The following is a 19170-nucleotide window of genomic DNA, read 5'->3' on the forward strand; positions in this document are numbered from 1 at the left end:
GATACATCTTTAAGAAGTAAGCACTGTTAATGGAATTCACTGAACTTAATGGAGCTTTGAGCTCTCCCATTTTCTCATTTTTTCTCATAACCCTATCGCTAAAACCCGGGAGAATTTTACTACCAAAAAGAAAACCCGGGAGAATTTATATGCATAATGTATTAAATGTAGATACACTTAACCGTCGAGTTTATGATGAATAATGTATTCAGTTTATGCTAAATCTTCCAACCTATAATATTCTCACTTGCCAGTTGATGCCCTTGTACTACTAATTTAGTTGACGAAAAATTGTATCACTAAAAGTTTGTAAGGTATGTTTTTTTTGCCACAAGTACACCGCATTATTTATTTGTATTTAAAAGATTTCTTTTTTTTTTTTGCAAAATAAGTGTTGTTCTCATTATTCTATACAAAAATTTATTATTTTTGATTATTGATATTAAATATATTATTTAATGATATTTTAATATAAAAATCAACTATTTACATAATCTAAGTAGTTTTTTAATGTGTGTAAAATTCTTAAAATACAAATAAATTGAAATAGAGGAAATATATGTTTTGATGATTTTTATTATTTTATAACCCTTTTAGTTACACCTTCAAAATAATTTTAGTATATATTATATTATTTGTATGTATTGATATATTTATTAATTAATCGATCCCGTAGGCATGCATCAATTCGTTGAAACTTTGAACAGTTTATTTTGTTAAGTTTCGATTGATTTTTCGAATATACTATATATTTAGTCGTACAAAATACAAATGAAAAGTATATGGTTTGGTAGAAGCATTAATAAAAGAATGTCACCTAAATAGAAATATATGCTACATTTCATACTCATTCTCGGAAAGGATATAAAGTATGTTAGGTTTGACTTTGAAATTATAAACACTTGTATATTTCTTCTTTTGAATTTATAAATACTTGTATTTGAATATTTCTCCACGAGTTAGAACGTTTCGGTTTAACGATTCTAAAGAATAGTATGATTATCAAAACCTTGTTAATCCAAAATTATACTCAACAAAAGACTCTTGAATATTTAACTAAAAAAATCGAAAGACATAAACAGTTTTTCATTTGGTCTGTGTATGATATGTTTAGTATTATAACTTGTTTAGCTCCAAAAAAAATAAAAATTAGTTATTATAACTTGGAATGGGCCATACCAAACAAGCTAATTAGACGAAACAAAGCTTGCACGAAATGTGGTTCTAAACATAGTGTGGATAAGGCTTAACTATGCATTTTTAAGTGTTACAAAAACTAAAAGTTATTTTTTATGAACCCAAAAATAAGTGAAGTGCCGTTCGCATGAACTTCTCTCGAGATAGCTTCTAACTAGTTCTTCCGTTGTAATATTGTTTCACGTAATGGACATATCAAATTAATAAGGATTATATTTATATATGGAGTACGTATGATTTGTATATAATGTGTAGCTGAGTTCTTCTTCTAGATAGCTTTTTTTTTGTTTGGTTTGGTATGGACCGTATGGTCAAGTCAAAAGGCTAAGGAACATGTCAAGAGCATTGAGATTCAAATATACAGTAGAGGTCAAGTTTGATATTGGGCCAGATTTAGAATCTTGGCATAACTAATAGGCCCAAATTTGCAGTTCAAGCTGAGTAGTGTTCTCTAATAATACCATTTGCATTCTATGGTTAATAATTAGAGCAACTCCAGCGTATAGAATTCATGTAGTTTCTAAAAAAGCAAAAAGTATTAATATTTTACTTTTACATCCAAAAAACCAACGTATATGAGTAATAGAAACGATTCTAATATTAGGAATTTTAGAGATTCTCTCTCATCTGTTTCTTAACTTTTCAATAAACTATTGCTGGAGTTGGTCTTAAGGGTGGCTAAATATCCGTAATCCGATTAATTAACTCGATTATAAACAACTAATCGGTAGTTGAGTTCGAGATCCTTGAGCCACATTAAACTTGATTTGGTTCAAGGTTCAAGATTTCATATTTTTTTCGTATTTGTATAGATTCTTGGAATAATAAATGAACTTTTAGCTTCAAAATCTCAGTCTCTTTCCATGAATCTTCTAATGTTTTTTACCAAATCTTTGAACAAAATCTATACAAATTACCAATATCACCCTTCACTCTTCTCCAACGTAGTAGATCCTCTCCTCTCCCCCTCTTTCCTCCTCCCTCCACCGCAGCAACACAACCAGCTAAAACAACCGGAACAACAACAACTACTCCGGCAACACTCGGTGTCGGGGCATTTTAGACATTTCCAACAAGAGCATTTCGGACATTTTGGCTTCCCAAAGCAGCTGCTGCATTTGAACGTGGGACAGCAACAACTACTAACACAGCTCGGTTTCTTGCAGCAAGAGAAACATCCCTTCAAAGTCGGACACGAACACTTGAAACAACCGCAGTCGCCACAACCGCAGCCGCAACTGCAACTAGGTTTGGGACACCGAGGTTTGGGACAACTGCAGCTAGGTCTGCACAGTCCGGAACAACAACATCCTGTGGATTCATCTCGCCGACGGATTTCTTGCCAAATCGTTTTGAGACGAGACTTAGTGGTTGTATTTTCCATGTCTTGTATAAACCGGTATAGGTGTCTAATGTAGTCCGGATATATCTCAAGGTTGCAATGTCCACCGCCTTTAATCCAGAGCGGTTCATACGGTTCCTTTGCCATTTTCCAAAGCCTGTTTCCGTGTAACCAATTCACCACATCATCCTCTGTTCCCTGTGTAACAATAGACAGTAAGATTGGTAAAGTTTTACGGATTCAAATAGGGCCGAGGCTAAGGACATGGATATGAGACAGATTTTGCTTACGTGTATGACAAGAACCGGGCATTTCACCTTCTTGATCTTGTTTACGTTCTGCAATTAAACATTACAAATCAGTAAGAGGATAGTGTTAGAACCCCAAGACCGGTTACCTTACAAATTAGCTATAGCCACTTCTAAACCAATTAGCTTTCACATTAGCCACAGCCACTTCTAAACTGGTAAGCTTCCACCTTAGCCACTTTCATAACCTATCTTAACTTTCATCAATCCATAGGACTTATACGAAATGTTGTTCATGTAAAATACTATCCACAAGTAAAACACGGTTCCAAAAGAAACTGTTCTTATTTAACTAAAGTAGCATGGTATTGTCATTCACACTTCCTAAACTAGGACTTGAAGCACTTAAATCGCCAAAACAACAAGCAGCAACGAGTTTTCATACCGAATAAATGTCACAACAAAACTTGAACTTGACATGACATAGAACACGAAGACCAGAGAGAATGCCGCTATGAAGAACGACACCTCTAAGCCGTGGAAGCTTAGAGGCAAGGTGCAGCGTTGGACCGCTGCCAACAGATTGACCATACAAGATCAAATCTTCTTGCCCTACCCCATAATCCGTCTGCAAACACTCATACGCCGCCTCTATATCTGCATATGTATCGTACTCACTCGGCTACAAACACAACATAGAAAACCACAATTAGTCAAATGAAAACCGGAGAAAATTCTCAATCCCATCACCTAAAAATTCAATATTCCTAGACTCTATGAGATTAATACAGAACATTCCAACAACCTATGAAAAGATTTCTAGGTAACATTTTCGATGAAATTAAGTTATTGGGCTTAAATCTATTAAGCATTTTACTAGAGAAGATGCATTTTGACACACCTTACCAGTAGAAGCTCCATAGCCTGAATAATCATACCTGAAAAATAAAACAAAGATAACAAAAAATTAAATCAAAACTCGAAGCGACAAAAGTATAAATGAACCCTCATAAATTGACTGACCTATAGTATTGATTATAACAATGAAAGGTTACAACTTATATTACATCACCTACCTATGTTCAGATTTAAATCTAACGTTATAAAAGAGTAAATACAAATTGAACGGTGGTAGGTGAGAAATTTCGAATTGAAATTCTGGGGTAAACAAAAAGGTCAAATTCAAGAAACTAAAACGACACTAAACAAAACAAAAAAAAAGAAAACACCAAACATTTTACTAAAACCATGCAAATTTTACACACAAATAAAGGAAAAAGAAAATTTGTCGGAAATATCACCAAATCTGAGCTTTTTGGGCAACGAGACAAGAACCCATTTCCCAAAAGCGTGAGCTTTCTCAAGAAGTTGAAAAATACTTTAAGGAGTTAAAAAATGTGAACCTTTAACCAAAAAAGAACAATTTTTGTAACGAATAAAATCTTAGGAAAAAAACAACAAAAGCTAGGAAAAATATGCTTAATTATGATTAGCTTAACAAAATCTGCTTAATTTAATTATAGTTCTTGATAAATCTGTGTATACAATCCTAATAAGCATTAAAAACAATCATTTTCAAGAAATCTCAATAAGCAATTTATAAAGTAAGATAAATACTAAATACGAAACGACGACGTATTAGGAGTTATGAACATCTGAGCGAGAAAGAGAGAGACCCCATGAGATTGACTCGGAGATTGACTTTGAGTTGAACAAAGAGATCGAAGAGTTGTCCCAAATCTGCAGCATTTCCATGAGAGTAGAGAAGTGTGAGTCTTGCGTTAGGGTTTCTAAGGTAAAAAGCTGTGACTTTGTTGCCGCGTCTTGTCTTTACTACTTTGACGTCGAGAGATGGGTCTCCGGCGGAGGGAAAAGTGGAGGAGGAGGAGGAAGCGGAGGATACGGCGGAGAGTTTGCCGTCGGGGGTTTTGGTGAGGTGGTAAGTGGGAGGAGAGGGTGGGAAGAAGGCGAATTTGGCGGCGAGGTGAGAGAACATGCACCCCATTATGTAAGTTAGTTACGGCGGAGAATACAAAGGTATGTGCATCAGTCCGCCGCTAGAGAGAGGGACAGAGGAGGAGAGAAAGGGGTATACACAGAGACTGAAGAGAAACAGAGAGAGAGAGAGAGGCTCTGGTTATGTGAGAAAGAGAGAGTACAGAGGAGGAAGAAGAAGAGAGAGAAGAGTGTGTGTGTGTGAGTGTGTGAGGAAGCGTGTGAAAGTGAACGTGCGTTTCCTAGGTAATTGGTTAGTGCTCTGTCTTTACTGTTTCTTCTTCGTTTCTTTTTTTTATAACTATTTGTGTTTTTCTCTTCATTAATTTTTTACATGTAATTATTGTTTAAGTTTGGTTGCTAATTGTAATTTAGGGATTTAGTAATGGACTTTAGTAATTACATCAAAATTTAAAATTTCCCCTAAAACTAAAATTCTAGATACATAATATTAAACGCAAAAAATAGGGGTTGAAAGAATTTCCAAAACATTTATAGACGTTGTTTTCGTGAAAGATAATTAATGATGTATTTTTTATATTTTTTTTTAACATTAGGACTGTGATTTTCTTTCGAAAAATATGTTTATATAGGCAAATATCTAGAACATCATTAATCAATATCGAGAACTAAAACATTGGGAACTCAGTAATTGGTAAGATGATATCTAGAACATCAATCTATAGACTACATTTAATTTAAAACTTATGTTATGTTATGTAACGTGTTTTTGAGTTTGATATAAAAAATACAGAGTGACAGACCCACATTTATTAATGTTATTTGATACGAAGCATGTAACGGGACCTTTCATTGTTCACCTATCGTCCAGACACATGCAATAATTGCATGTTTTTTGTCTTTCGTATTATAATATAAAAATTAATCAGTCGATTGAATTGAAATGTAAAAGTAAAAGCTATCCAAACGAAAATTTATAAATAAAAACTTTCAAATAATAATATATGTATTTTGGTGAAAACAACAAATACTATATAATTCCAATAATTAAAAACAAAATCTAAATTTATTTCTGTTTTCGATAATCAATTTTTTTTTTGTAAATTGTTAAGTATTTATACCATTTTCAGATTTACAACCGCGGTTACAGAGGAAACAAAGAAGACATAAAGCCTAAAATCTACAACAAAAACTTACAAATACCACGAAGAGTATTTATGTTTAGCTCGAATGAAATTTGTATCTATGGATAATTGTGCAGGTCCATCAACCTCTGGGGAATAAACAACTCTTGTGCAAAGTAGCAGTTGGGAAGCTCTATAATACTCATGTTTTTATGTATGCGCTTTTTTTTTTTTTAGGATCCTCTTTGATAGAACTTAAGAAGTCTGTCTAATTGTCTATAGAAAGATATATCCCCATGTTCGGATATGGGGTTTTCGAATCTCGTGTTTGGCCTTCTCATAACCGCTGATCTTGTTGATATAATTAGGTGATGTAACCTATCAGTCGCAGTGTCGCACAAGATGGTGATGATACACATTATAAAGACATATGTCCATGATATGTCTGACAATTAATGTGTTTCCAATTTTCTGTGCTACATGTTTTCGCACTCTTTACATGCGGAAGGTTTTCTTGCATATTCTCTTACTCCCTCTATTTTACATTATTTGTAGTTTTAAAATTTTATTTTTTTGCAAAATAAATGTTTAGTTTCATTTTTCTATGCAATAATTAAATGTATTTAATAGTTTTAGACCAATTATATTTTACATCATATTTTTTTATTGATTGGTTTAGTTGTAGTTAATGATGTTTTTATAAAAAAAGAAATGAATTAAATAAAAAAATTTGTGTTTTCTTAATTTTCATAACTTAAAATTATTTCCAACAATCATTTACTTGAATTTGGTAATGATTTTACACAAAATTATTAGGTCACGAAATTGGTATTTAGTTTAGAACAAATTACTAGGTTGTATAAGTATTAGTAATCTATTATTTTCTGATTAACATTAAAGTTGATTATTCATGTGTTACAATAATGCATATTCTTTTATAAATAGAAAAATAAAAAAAAAGAAGAAGAAGAGAACGATCATAGTAAATCAAATCACGAGTTTTAGGGGTATTCACATAAGTAACGTCATCCATTATTTTTTCTAACAAACTGTCATTAAAAAAATACATTATGAACTTCTCCTTTGAATCGCATTTCGAGTAATCAAAAATACTCTAAGAAGCACATGGTAACTATGTATCAAAAAGAGGAAAACAAACATGGTAACTAACAATCCGAAGAAAAACAAAGAATATGTTTCGATTTATATATCTTTTTTGGTCAAATCTAACTATATTTTCTTAACCAATAAATACTAATATTTATATACTTCCTTACGACTTAAACACTTTGTTTTTCACTTGATCACAACTCAAATATAATAAAACGTGTGAACCAAATGCATTTGTTTTTGTCAAATACCAAATGCATTTAGATAAAACTATATTCGTAGTTAAAAGATGTCGGCCAGAAAAACAAGATATATACAAGTTTAATCGATGGTTATATCAAAGTAGTGATAAGTGCAATTTCTTTGGAAAAGTTGTGATCGATACTAAAATAATATTTCAAGGAACACCAAAAAGTCCGACAAGTCACCAAGCTACGCATTTGCGCAGATTACTCTACGGAGGCGCGTGGGAAGAAAGAAGAGCTCTCGAGCGCGTGAAATATAGATCTCGTGATGTTTAAAGATGTAGAAACAAACTCAACAAGTTATTCGATTGGAGTTTGACTTTGGCTCTAAAAGAGATCTGTATGACTCTTTGTCCGTAAGTGAGTCCCACCACCACACAAGCTTAATCAGTTTGCTTACTATTTTAGATTTTGTACAAATCTCTTCTACTTTTGTGGTCCTCTCCACTCCTGCTCTGCCACGTGCTTCACTCTGATACAAATTTATTGTATTTTAAAGTACAAAATGTTTTGTTACTTGTCTTATTTTTTTGGTTGCCTTGGCTCATAACAAGTAAAATTTAAACCATTAGGAATTTTTTTTCTCTCATGAATACGTTTGGAATTGTGGTAAAAGAACTGCAATGCCTGGTTCAAGGCCAATTTGGAAGATCATGTTGAATACCATGTCAGTAATGGAAAGACCACGCTAGGACCATCTGCGATAAGGGAAGTACCATGGTACAAATGATTTATTGGTATGTAACCACTTCATTCAGAATTATATAAATTTAATTTGGGTGATGTAATTATTTCATAAGACATTATATGTACTAACCATATTTTATGAAGTTATTCAATGGAATTTGTATAATGGTTTCAGAGTGGACATTGGACAATAAGCAAACCTTTGCACCATAATATTGTATGAGTTTAATCTCTAAAAATTTGGTTTCCTAAGTAGTGGTTGATTTACGACAGTTATAGACCGATAATACTAGGGGTTGATACCTTGCTCGCAATGTTCAATAGAGGCACTTTTTGTTTTCATATGTAAACAATTGTGTTTTCTGTTAATTATTTGGATAGGTAAAACAACATTTGCTTGTAATCGATAAAAGTGAAGTTTGGTTGAAGTAAGAAATTATATTTTAAGATGAGTAAATTTTTATGGAAAGGGTGGTAGTAAAGGCTAATCAATTTTGGCTTCATCTTTTAACAAATGTACAAAGGTAAAATTGATAATGCTCGAAGGAGAAATTTTTAGGTTTTATATGTAAAAATTTGTGCTTACTGTTACTTGCGGAGATAACAAACATTTCATAGTAACCGATAAAAAAATTTGGCTGTTGTAAATCATGTAGCAAATACATCAAGAAAAGCTAGTAAAGGTTAATCAATTTTGGCAAAATATATCAATAAATCACAAAGGTGAAATTAATAATGATAGGTAATTATTAGGGAGTTCATGAATTATAAAGATACCCGAAGGTGGAAGGCACCATTAGTAAATCCAACGCAAATTAAGTGGACAAACAATACGACTAAGAAACAAAATATTTTCACTTAATTACCGTACTATTAATCTGATCAAATCATGCTTTAGTACTGATTAGAGCCTATATCATAATTATGTTTATAACAGCCTTTACAAACAAAATTCAAAAACGGTGGCCAAGATTGTGACAGTCCTAAACTTTTGCAAATCTTTTTGGTTAATTAACCACCGAAAATACACAAAACAATCGATATTCAATGTACTAATTAATTAGCAAACAATGATACACTTGTCCAGTAAAGTGTATTTTAATGTAACTTTTCACAGAGTATTTCGTGTGTATAGATGTAAGTTCTAACTAAGGTTTCTTTTATATAAATCGTCTGTCTAGGAAGGCTTAAACGTCACTCTTCTCCTTACAACGTGGATTCCAACATCGATACATTTGTTTTCATCCAAGAAAAAATTGCGAATAACACAAACAAAAACAAACTGAATAAACTAATCGGTCGATAATCGAGCAACTAAATACTCCCAAATTAAAAACTGACAATGGACTATTATAAAAAATTAAACAAGGTCTGAGAATGTGAAACGATTCGAGAGCCACGTGAGATGAATATCGCATTGAATCAAGAAACTAATAAAAGTGTACAGATATTAAATATGAACATAAATTTAAGGGTGCATGCCCTTCGCTGGGACTCGTGCACTCACAAATTTCGACATGCCATTTGTTTGTAATTATGGTTTATCGCAAAAGACGTGAGGATAAGACAACATCTACTATTTAAAATTACATATAACAAATGTAAAATAACAAAAACCTTAAAATTCAATTTTAATGCATAATAATCCCAAACAAATAAGATCAACTTATCAAAACATAACTTTTTAAAATAGAAAAGCCTTTTTACCAAGATTAATTATCCAAATTGCAAACAGTTTATATTTTCTTTTGTCATCTAGTGAATTGTGGATTTTTTTCAAGAATTAAAAAAAAACACATTTTTCTTGAAAAAATATAAAGGAAGAACTTTTGTTTCTTGAGGTTGACACGAAAGAGGTGATGGTACTCGTGATAACTATTTGTGGATATCGAGCCGTGAAAAGTGAAAACCACAGTAACTTTTCACTTCCATCTCAAGAGTATTTGCTCCGTTGTAGTTTGAGAAACGAATAATAAGGTAATTACGATTACGAATCATAGAATGTGGCATCTATATGCAGAGAAAATAAGAAAAAGAAGAGACAGATTAGATAGTTGTTATTATTCATTGATCACACGATTCCCTTCTTTTATTTCGAACATTTATATCATTTTGATAGTACGAAAAACAGTCGTATATCACATCAACTTGAAATAAAGATAGGAATGATTAGAATGATGAGAAAAAGCTGTAATCCTAACTTTGATCACTAATTAAACACTAAAAGAAAGTGTTAATTGTTGACTTAAACAGAGTAGAAGTGAGTGGTGTTGTCGCTTTCCAAATATAATCCGTAATTACTGAGACAAATAGAACCCAAATTTGAATAATTTATTACTAATGTCGCTCATTGTCATAATGTAATAAATAGACAAATAAAATAAGATTTTTTTCTTTTTCTTTATCTTACTGCTTTAAAATAAAGCTCGAGTGATTTTGTTTCTGAAAATAAGAAAGTGAGGGGAGATAGTGGAAAGAAGAAAACAGAGAAGAGACACGTGAATACAGGGACAGAAGCTTTGAGAGATAGTAGTATGTGTCTATGTGACATAAGGATCCAAACAGGCCAGACACTCATCATCTCTGTCAACTTGCCAAGTAACACAAAAATAGTACCCACACACAAAACACTCTCTACGCGCTCTTCAAATTTAGAGATCACAACAAAATTGTTTTCAATAGTGAAATGGAATGTTTTGACCAATAACTCTTTTATTTCGTAAACACTTTTGACTAATGGTAGAATTGTTTCTCAGATTTTTTTCTGCAAAATTATAAGAGATACTGTTTGTCAATTGTCACTAATAAGGTGGTATAATTGAACAAAACCCATTTTCCGCAAAATTGTGTTACTGACTGATATATCAAAGCCTATAAAATCTATATGGAAAACTAAATTGGAATAAAATCATGAAGCATATGAGAAAGCAGAGAGAAGGAAGAGGCATAAATTGGGATTGTGAATTATTCGGCTCTATATAGTAGGAAACCTCCAAAAAAGAAAAGAATATTACATATGAAACCATATGTGAGATCTAAGAGCCTAGCAAGAGTTTGTTTTCTCTCACTATTCATATGTACACAAACCAACTTCTTCTTCTTCCTACGTTAGAAACCAACAACGTACCTGTTTTTTTTTTTCTTGTTGTTTCAAGGAGGCTTTGGAACTCGTTTGAAAAAAAAAAAAAACTCCCTAGGACAACGTGTGAATAATATCTCCATTTTTTTTTTTTTTGAGTATTTTCCATTGATTGTGTTTGTGTATCCTGCAAATGAAAGAACAATGCTCTCTCTCTCAATATATATACAGTTGCAACAAAACTTCTGAGACAGAAGATTTATGAGTTTTGAAAGTGTTACCCTAAAACGAGAGACTAATTCCAAGGTTGTGACAAAGAGACCCTTGAAGTTGATGCTTCTACTCCTCTTCTGTGTTTAATCGCAGAGTTTAAGATCTCGTATTGTTCATTCACCGACTTGTACAAAGCTTGGCTGTATGCTTCTTTCGCCTGCCATACCACAAGAATGTATTTATATGCATGATGAATTACTCGATCTTGAAACTAAAGTCATTGGTGTGCTGAGTGTTACAGACAGACCTCATTAGGGCTCTCGCAGTCTGCTGTGACGTCTGAGAAGTTGATTTCAGGAGCAATTGATAGTCCAGTACCGTGAAACCCAACTAATCTTTTCTCTCCGATTTCTTTCTCAACCTGGCAGATGCACAATGAAGTGATGATGAGAGGAAAGTCAACCAGAGTTAGCCCAAAACGGAGAAGAGAGACAGAGAGAAGAAAACAATCAATACCTGGGGTGGAGGGGGCATGATGTCATAGCAAAGCAAAGACATTGGATATATATGTCCAGGAGCGCCAGAATGTTCAACCAGTCTTCTCATGTTGTCTACCGAAGAAGCATCAAAGGGTGCCTGAACATTACTAGATTAGTACTTGCATATCTACCAGACTCAGATAAGATCTCTGTATTCCATCAAATAACTTACAGGAAACCATTCCCCAGTAGAAGGATTCGGGCGGTCCCTTCCACCGCTTGGTGCAATCCATATAAGTTGACCGCCAGACCTACAGGGTTCATCAACATTAGCAGACTAAACATCAATGTTTTCCTTTAATGTCTGTTCCTATGAGATCAAATAAGAACACTCGCTATTTAGTTCCATTAACCTTAGCATTGTAGCCATCTCCTTTAAGCTTCGTGTGTTTGCTTTTCTTTTCATGTCAACAAGCTCAGGATCATCATTCATGTGCTTTTTCGAGTAAACACATATGAGGTTCCTGAAAGCAGTAGAAATCCCGGAAGTCATACAAGGTTGCTAAGATTACACTTCAGCCCATCAGGTAGCATACCATTGCAAATGAAAGCTCGTGATACCTTCCCATACTGAACGGCTTACAAAGAGGATCAGTGATGACTCGATCACCAGCCACACATTTCTGCAACCAAAGAAACAAATAAGAACAGAGACAATAGCGTATAATAGCTCAGAACAAGGCTCGAAGGCTCACAATGTTCTCTCCTATGAAAGGAGATTGTGCTTCAAGCAATAGAGAAATGACAGCCGGATCAGCTTCACTTTGATGGTTTGATATCAACACGATATTGTGTCCCTGTAATTAAACAGTTGAGTATTAAAGTCCTGAATGGAAAGAACTTTAACTGTTGATGAAAGCAAACAGCATTAACTAGAGCACAAGAAAGAGGGAAGATGACCTGTCGAATCTTGTCTTCCAGCTCAGAGAATATAGAAGCATTTCCAACGTACGAATTTCTGCATAACATATTCAAGGGTTGTTAGTAGATGAACACTTGATGGCAAGAAGAAAACTAGAAGATCCAATGATACTAACCAAACGATATTGCTTTCTAATTACATTCAGTTATGAATAAAATCTGATAACTAAGAGTGCATATTCCAGCTTACTTGAAATCAATAAGAGGACGGATGTATGTATGGACAAACATGTAGTAGTCAAATGGTTCTCTGACTGCTTTATGATATGGATTAAAAGTATAAGGATCCTGAAATATTCACAGCGCAAGGAAGCTCAAGTAAAAGAATTTTTAGATGACATCTCCTAGTAGAAAAATCATTCCAAGAGATTGACAGAAGAAGTACCTCCACACCAAGAAGCATGCGATCAAAAGCAACAGACATGTTTGATACAACAGTTTCATCTGCCCTGGAAGCTCCACTACTTAAAACCTAAAAACCATCAGTAAGACAACAATGCAAAAGTTCAGTGGACTGATGTTCTTTAATCTAATTAATTCCAAAGCATAGCACTAATCGTACAAACTAGTGAGTGATAAAAGGATTCATTTACTGCATTTTTGTAGTTCCAATACAATTCTTCCATTCCTGCTGCAACATTTGCTGGCAACCTTCCAGCTTCAGCTTCCTTCTTGATACCAGATAAAAGATCTGACGATGGAAATGAAGATAAACACAATGTTAATACAAGCATTGTTACACATCCATCCAGAAACTCCTACTTGCACTTTTTGAAAAAGGAAATTATCTGATTGCATCCTTATGAACTGATCTTCTTAAAGAAAGCGAAAGCATATCAAGAGCAACACAACCTAAGAATTCCAAAGACGTTCTTATCCATTTAACAAGAATGGAGCAAGATCAGAAGCAAAAGGCAAGAAGTCAATTCAATGAACCTTATCCAGTCAAACAAGAAACAAACTCGAATATCGATTATGAACACAAAGGAATCGAACAATCTCCACAACTCTAAATTCCATTTCCGAATTGCTACCACAAGTCAATTCAAATTCCTCAGGAAAGAAGACGAAGAAGAGTAACTAACCTTGTTCACTTCGCGCATCCAAGAAAGTACGGGAATGACTAAGCTCACTCGGCGTCTCACCGGCGGCTTCATTGAAAGCAATGCTCGCCGCGACGGACGATTCTTTATCCTGAACAAGCTCAGACATGGCTCTCACACTAACGCCGCCGCGAGAACGAAGAGGCGGCAGAAACAGCTTCTTCGCGGTTAATCTGAAAGATACTAATCCACGAAGAGTCGACGAAGCGAGTGGATAAACCGGAACCCTAGCGGAGGAGGTTACGGTTGCAGCAGCAACGGCAACGGTTGCGGCGGAGGAGGAAAACGTGAGAGTCATTAAAGCGTGTTTGGTGATTGGACGAAGCAGAGCGTGTGGAGTGTTTATGTGTGTGTGACGGAGATCTCTTCCTTCCTTTTTATTTATCCCATGAGTCCCTCTTTTTCACGTTTTTATTTTTTATTTTTCACCAAATTAAATACTCTTTTTTTTAATAATTTAATTTAATTTCCCCTTAGTAATCTTATTTCATTGAAGAACTCATAATTATAATGATACTATGTAGTATTAATTTTAAATTTAATAAAATTAAAGAAGACTCAAGACCAAATTATAACCTCACATCTTTATTTTATTTTTTGTTAGTTGCGTCCGTACATTGTATTTGCCTTTGTGTTTGTTTGAAGAAGTAGTCATGCTTATGTGTACACATAATGAATTATCTAAATATAAATCATGTGACGTCGACAACGAAAAATCACGTAACGATTCTTAAATTATAGATTGTGGAAATAGTCGATAAATTAAAAAGTTTATGTATCTTTTTTCCCTTGGTTGCGTCAGTATTTAAATTTGTTGGAATTTAAAGAAGTCATATTTGTTCTCGTGCACGTAATGATATTTTAAAATCGTGTACAACAGTTATAAATTTTAAGATAGTTGACAAAATTTAAAAGTTAAACTGTAAAATTAGATTTACAGTTTGTCACTTCATATTCACTCGTGATATTTCACACACTGACTAGATAAGCTTCAATTATGATATCAGATTCTCTCCTTTTTTCTCATTTAAAGAGTATCGTGAGTTTGTTTGTGACATAAACGGCACAAAACTCAATTCCACCAACTTGAGGATTGGGTTTTATGACAAGTGTCAGAGTCTGAGTGGTTTATATATAGGCCGAGAGAACCGAATCGAATCAAAGGGTCCCATTAGGCCATTACTGCAGGAGACTCTGTTATTGAGTGAGAGAGACACTAATAAAAGTTTGATACTTCGACAACAACAAAAATATCTCAAACTAGAGTTTTGATTCCAAGTGACACCTAAAAACTCCAGTACATTAAAGCATGAAAGCAACTTGTAGACAGGAGAGTGAAACCTCTATCCGAGGAAGTTGATGATCACCAAATGGAGGACTAAGTTGCAGAGAACAAAATCAGCAAAAGCTCTCTCAGGTGCTAAATCCTGCAGTTTTCAAAATGATATTTCGGTTATTATACAATAGTACATTGCAGGAATCTAATGAAACTATTGGGGTGTATATAAACCCCAACTCCCAAGGGAAAATGAGATCAATGACAAGTTTCTCAGAAAATTGATTCCCATGTTCAGATTTCAGAAGTTCTTTTTTATCATCTATATGTCCAGAGCCTAGTATATTTCTTCGATGGAATCAATGTACTAACCAAGTGATTGGTCACGAGAATCTCTAACCCTCCCACATCCCCAACCTAAACCCTAAGAAATTCTAAAATGCCTAAACAGTTTCTGCCTACTTCCCTTTCAAACTCTTATCTCATACAGCTGAAAACTGACTTCAAACATAGCCACATTCCCATAAAAATCCTCCTAGTTTAGTTTTAATAGTCTTCCTCTTGCACTACACTAACAGGAACACCTTAAAAATTAGAATTGCAGTGTCACTACAGCTTAGATGCAAAAAGAGGAGGGATGAAAAACTGCCATTGTTATAACAAAAACAGCGGTATGATTACTGAAGAGAAGTAAACTTGTCATCTAATGTTTTCGGAAACATCATAGCATTACCTTGAATTCCTTGTTTTCTTTGTTCACTTGAATCCGGAGGCAAACTATAAACACAAAATAGAGAAGACTGTTAGTTTTAAACATACATTCTCAAGGTATAAGCATGTCTGTAATAAAATCCAGATAAACTTACCAGCAAGAACTGCTGTCCCGATACAAGAGAGAACTCCAGATAGGAACGAGTTAAATGGAAATGATCCCACCAAAGCCATATAAACCACCTATTCAGTGAAAAATAGAGATTAAAACTCACTCACCATTTCAGTGAAATGCTACTCATCAGCACAGGGAAGTCAATTTACTTATCCATCATGATTTTTTTACTACTGAGAAATAAGTCAAGAAACAGAGAACAAGAGATGTCTCATTTCCTCAGATGAATAGACTGGAAATTTTTGTCTTGAATCCTTAGAAACACACTGAAACATCTACCATTTCATTCAATTTAAAGCGAGACAAAAGCTTGACACTTCCACACGTAACAGAACAAACCCATTTGCAAACCAATGCTATGAATACTACATTGCAATTTGAAGTTAAAAGGTTCGTAGGGTAGATTTGCAGATCTAAATCGATCACCTAATCTACAAAATTTCATTAACCATGGACGCGTGAAACAATACAACAGATCTAAAGTTTACTAAACAATGACTCGAGAATTGCAGATCTAGAGAAGCCATAATACAAACAGATTAGAGTGTACCTGAATCAGAGCGGTGAAGACAGCGAAAACGACATACAAGTCGATGATCTGCAATCATAAGTTACAATGAAATTCAATTTCAACAGATTTCGTAAATCACCGATGATCCTTCAAAAAAAAACGAAGGTTTAAGAGAAAACAACAATGGCGGACCTTAAGATTAGTCGGAGTAGCAGAATAAGCAGACCGAAGAGATCGAAATAGATCCTGAGCATCCTTACTCGTCGATTTCACCATTTTCAATCGAAGAACAACAAACAAACACAAATCCCTCTTTTCTTCGATTGCTCTTCTTCTTCGTCTTCACGAGTCTTCAAGTCGTTTATCACTGTTAACAAACTTATACTCTAGATGACGTCGTTTATCAAGCGGGCCTATCTAAAGATTTATTTGGGCTTTAGTTGAATATATTAACGGCGTCGTTTTTCTATTGTACTTATAAACCATTTAAAATAAATACACAGTAACCACAAAAATTCTTGCTTCAATTCCGCCGAGTAAGTAGTAACCACATTTTTCTCGCTTTGCCGTCTTCTCCGGCGATTTTCAGACACTAATTTTCTCTCCGGTTGTTGCAATCATATTTTCTGTCGGAAGATATTGAAATCAGAAACCGGGAAAAATGACTTCGTTTCTTAGTTTCTCCGCCATTTCAGCTCATCCACCTACTTTTTCCGGCGCTTCATTTCGTCCTCGCTCTTTCTCTCCCCGGTCATTATCTCTCTCTATAAACTATGTTTCTTCATTGAATTTCATAGATTAATGTATATAATTGATAAAGTATCAAAATCTCTGCATTGGTGTTTTGAAAGTCAGGATCTTTTGCAGAATTGCGTAATCAGTGAATCCATGAAGTCGAGAGATTAGAGAAATTGAAAGTTTTGCTTAGTTGATAATGAGAAGTTAAATGAAGCTTCTTTTTGTGTTTACAGATTGTTCAAGTCTTGTGTTAAGTGCACTTATGCTGAAGCTGGATTAAGCAGCGCTTCATGGTCAGCCCCTATTGACATTGTGGCAGATGTCAAATCCGAAAGGGTACGAAAGTGAAAGAACGAGCCTTTTTTACTTGTGTGTATATATGATTTTCGTGTCTCAATTGAAAAGGCTTTTTCTTTTACTTAGGTTGTAGTTCTTGGTGGGAATGGTTTCGTTGGCTCAGCTATCTGCAAAGCAGCAATCTCCAATGGTATTGAGGTTGTGAGTGTTAGCAGGTATAGAAAAAGTAGGAACAGAATGCTTTTTCATTGAAGTCATGACCAGTCTCGCCTTTTATCGATGACCGATCTCCTTGATTGATTCTTTAGGTCAGGTCGTCCTAACTTCGAAGATTCATGGTTGGATCAGGTTACATGGGTTACTGGTAATCACTTCTGTTTTGGTTATATCAAAGATTCACATAAACATGTCCAAGTGTGGATTATTAATGTGTTTTTTTGTCTTTGTGGGACATTGTAGGTGATGTTTTCTATTTGAATTGGGATGAAGTACTTCTTGGTGCTACTGCTGTAGTTTCAACCATTGGTGGTTTTGGAAATGAAGAACAGATGAAAAGAATCAATGGTGAAGCTAACGTTACCGCTGTGAATGCTGCTAAGGATTTTGGTAAAGTATCTCTTTAGCTGAACACCAGAGTTATTATTCGCATTTCTGTGGTTTTTTCATTTCGATTCTTTTATCGTTTGTAGGGGTCCCTAAGTTCGTCTTGATCACGGTTCACGATTACAATCTTCCGCCATTTATTCTCTCCAACGGATATTTCACTGGAAAACGTAACGCGGAGGCAGAACTTCTTTCCAAGTATCCCACCTCAGGTAACGTTTTGGGTTTTTTAAATATCCTATCAGAAAGCTTACCAACTTTCTTTTATCTTATTTTTGTTCTTGTTGTTCTTAAAGGAGTTGTGCTAAGACCCGGTTTCATATACGGGAAACGAAAAGTGAACGGAATCGAGGTCCCGCTTGATCTAGTCGGGGAGCCACTAGACAAGATCTATGATTCAGCAGAGAGGTTCATTAGACCATTGAGGTCTCTCCCTGCATCTGATCTCATCTTGGCTCCACCGGTTAACGTCGATGATTTAGCACTTGCTGTGATCAACGCTGTTAAAGATGACGACTTCTTTGGCATTTTCACTATTGAGCAGATCAAAGAAGCAGCTGCAAAAATGAGAGCGTGAAGAGTCTTTAGATAGATACCAAGGAGTGGTTATTGGTTTGTATAATTGTATGCGAAAAGTATTAATAATTACATGAATAGCTCTCCCTTTGTCAAATTGTAATGTATATCATTTGTAAACGTATATATTATTTACTTCTACGACGAGAGTAATCGTAGGTAGGCCTGGGACTAAAATCCGTTATCCGCGGGTATTCGAATCCGGATCCGTGATCCGATCCAGAAAACCGAATAACCGGGTGCGACGGATCCGGATACGGGTAAAGCATTTACGAATCCGGCGGATCCGGATACGGATCCGGATTATGAAAAAAATCAGAGCCGAATATCCGCATCCGTTCAATATGTCTACATATTTGTATTATGGGCTTAAATTATATTTGTATCCTGGGCTTAATCAAATACACATTATCAATGTTAAGCCCAATAGTCCAATATTAGCCCACTACGACAAAATGATGGAATTTGAGTTTGTTTGGGACTTAACTATTAGGGTTTCATAACATATTTTTTCTGCCG

The 19170-nt window shown here is 34.6% G+C and overlaps 4 protein-coding genes and 2 long non-coding RNA genes across 9 annotated transcripts; 3 read left to right on the forward strand and 3 right to left on the reverse strand.

Annotated features, from left to right (window-relative positions):
• Positions 1 to 1987: 1987 nt before the first annotated feature.
• Positions 1988 to 5117, reverse strand: AT1G32190 (alpha/beta-Hydrolases superfamily protein). 2 transcript variants are annotated; one of them, NM_102952.4, is made up of 5 exons: positions 4464 to 5117; positions 3689 to 3725; positions 3233 to 3469; positions 2830 to 2877; positions 1988 to 2737 (listed from the first exon to the last, which is right to left on the reverse strand). In NM_102952.4, the coding sequence occupies exons 1-5, from the start codon at positions 4790 to 4792 to the stop codon at positions 2120 to 2122; spliced, it is 1269 nt and encodes a 422-aa protein (NP_174498.1). In that variant the 5' UTR covers positions 4793 to 5117; the 3' UTR covers positions 1988 to 2119. The 2 variants fall into 2 exon arrangements, with proteins under 2 accessions (NP_174498.1, NP_001077642.1); NM_001084173.1 differs by having other exon boundaries at positions 2016 to 2737; positions 3694 to 3725; positions 4464 to 5043.
• A 2282-nt stretch (positions 5118 to 7399) lies between these two features.
• Positions 7400 to 7779, forward strand: AT1G06527. Its single transcript, NR_139100.1, has one exon. It is a non-coding gene; the product is annotated as an other RNA (long non-coding RNA).
• Positions 7780 to 10181: 2402 nt separating this feature from the next.
• AT1G06533 lies at positions 10182 to 10395 on the forward strand. The gene has a single exon (NR_139101.1). It is a non-coding gene; the product is annotated as an other RNA (long non-coding RNA).
• Positions 10396 to 10731: 336 nt separating this feature from the next.
• Positions 10732 to 14235, reverse strand: ATS1 (phospholipid/glycerol acyltransferase family protein). Of its 2 annotated transcripts, NM_102953.4 has the most exons (13): positions 13747 to 14235; positions 13255 to 13352; positions 13047 to 13133; positions 12852 to 12949; positions 12641 to 12698; positions 12436 to 12537; positions 12302 to 12363; positions 12094 to 12204; positions 11913 to 11991; positions 11718 to 11837; positions 11509 to 11622; positions 11270 to 11418; positions 10732 to 11175 (listed from the first exon to the last, which is right to left on the reverse strand). In NM_102953.4, the coding sequence occupies exons 1-12, from the start codon at positions 14060 to 14062 to the stop codon at positions 11284 to 11286; spliced, it is 1380 nt and encodes a 459-aa protein (NP_174499.1). In that variant the 5' UTR covers positions 14063 to 14235; the 3' UTR covers positions 10732 to 11175; positions 11270 to 11283. The 2 variants fall into 2 exon arrangements, with proteins under 2 accessions (NP_174499.1, NP_849738.1); NM_179407.3 differs by having other exon boundaries at positions 10732 to 11418.
• A 431-nt stretch (positions 14236 to 14666) lies between these two features.
• Positions 14667 to 16927, reverse strand: ATDAD1 (Defender against death (DAD family) protein). 2 transcript variants are annotated; one of them, NM_001332997.1, is made up of 5 exons: positions 16630 to 16838; positions 16477 to 16524; positions 15907 to 15994; positions 15774 to 15817; positions 14667 to 15606 (listed from the first exon to the last, which is right to left on the reverse strand). In NM_001332997.1, the coding sequence occupies exons 1-5, from the start codon at positions 16711 to 16713 to the stop codon at positions 15544 to 15546; spliced, it is 327 nt and encodes a 108-aa protein (NP_001320444.1). In that variant the 5' UTR covers positions 16714 to 16838; the 3' UTR covers positions 14667 to 15543. The 2 variants fall into 2 exon arrangements, with proteins under 2 accessions (NP_001320444.1, NP_174500.1); NM_102954.4 differs by having other exon boundaries at positions 14713 to 15191; positions 16630 to 16927.
• On the forward strand, positions 16915 to 19029 carry AT1G32220 (NAD(P)-binding Rossmann-fold superfamily protein). The gene is made up of 7 exons (NM_102955.4): positions 16915 to 17187; positions 17409 to 17511; positions 17599 to 17687; positions 17781 to 17836; positions 17932 to 18078; positions 18162 to 18287; positions 18372 to 19029. The coding sequence occupies exons 1-7, from the start codon at positions 17099 to 17101 to the stop codon at positions 18650 to 18652; spliced, it is 891 nt and encodes a 296-aa protein (NP_564390.1). The 5' UTR covers positions 16915 to 17098; the 3' UTR covers positions 18653 to 19029.
• Positions 19030 to 19170: the final 141 nt, after the last annotated feature.

Source organism: Arabidopsis thaliana, assembly GCF_000001735.4.
Source record: "Arabidopsis thaliana chromosome 1 sequence".
In the NCBI taxonomy this organism is placed as follows: domain Eukaryota; kingdom Viridiplantae; phylum Streptophyta; class Magnoliopsida; order Brassicales; family Brassicaceae; genus Arabidopsis; species Arabidopsis thaliana.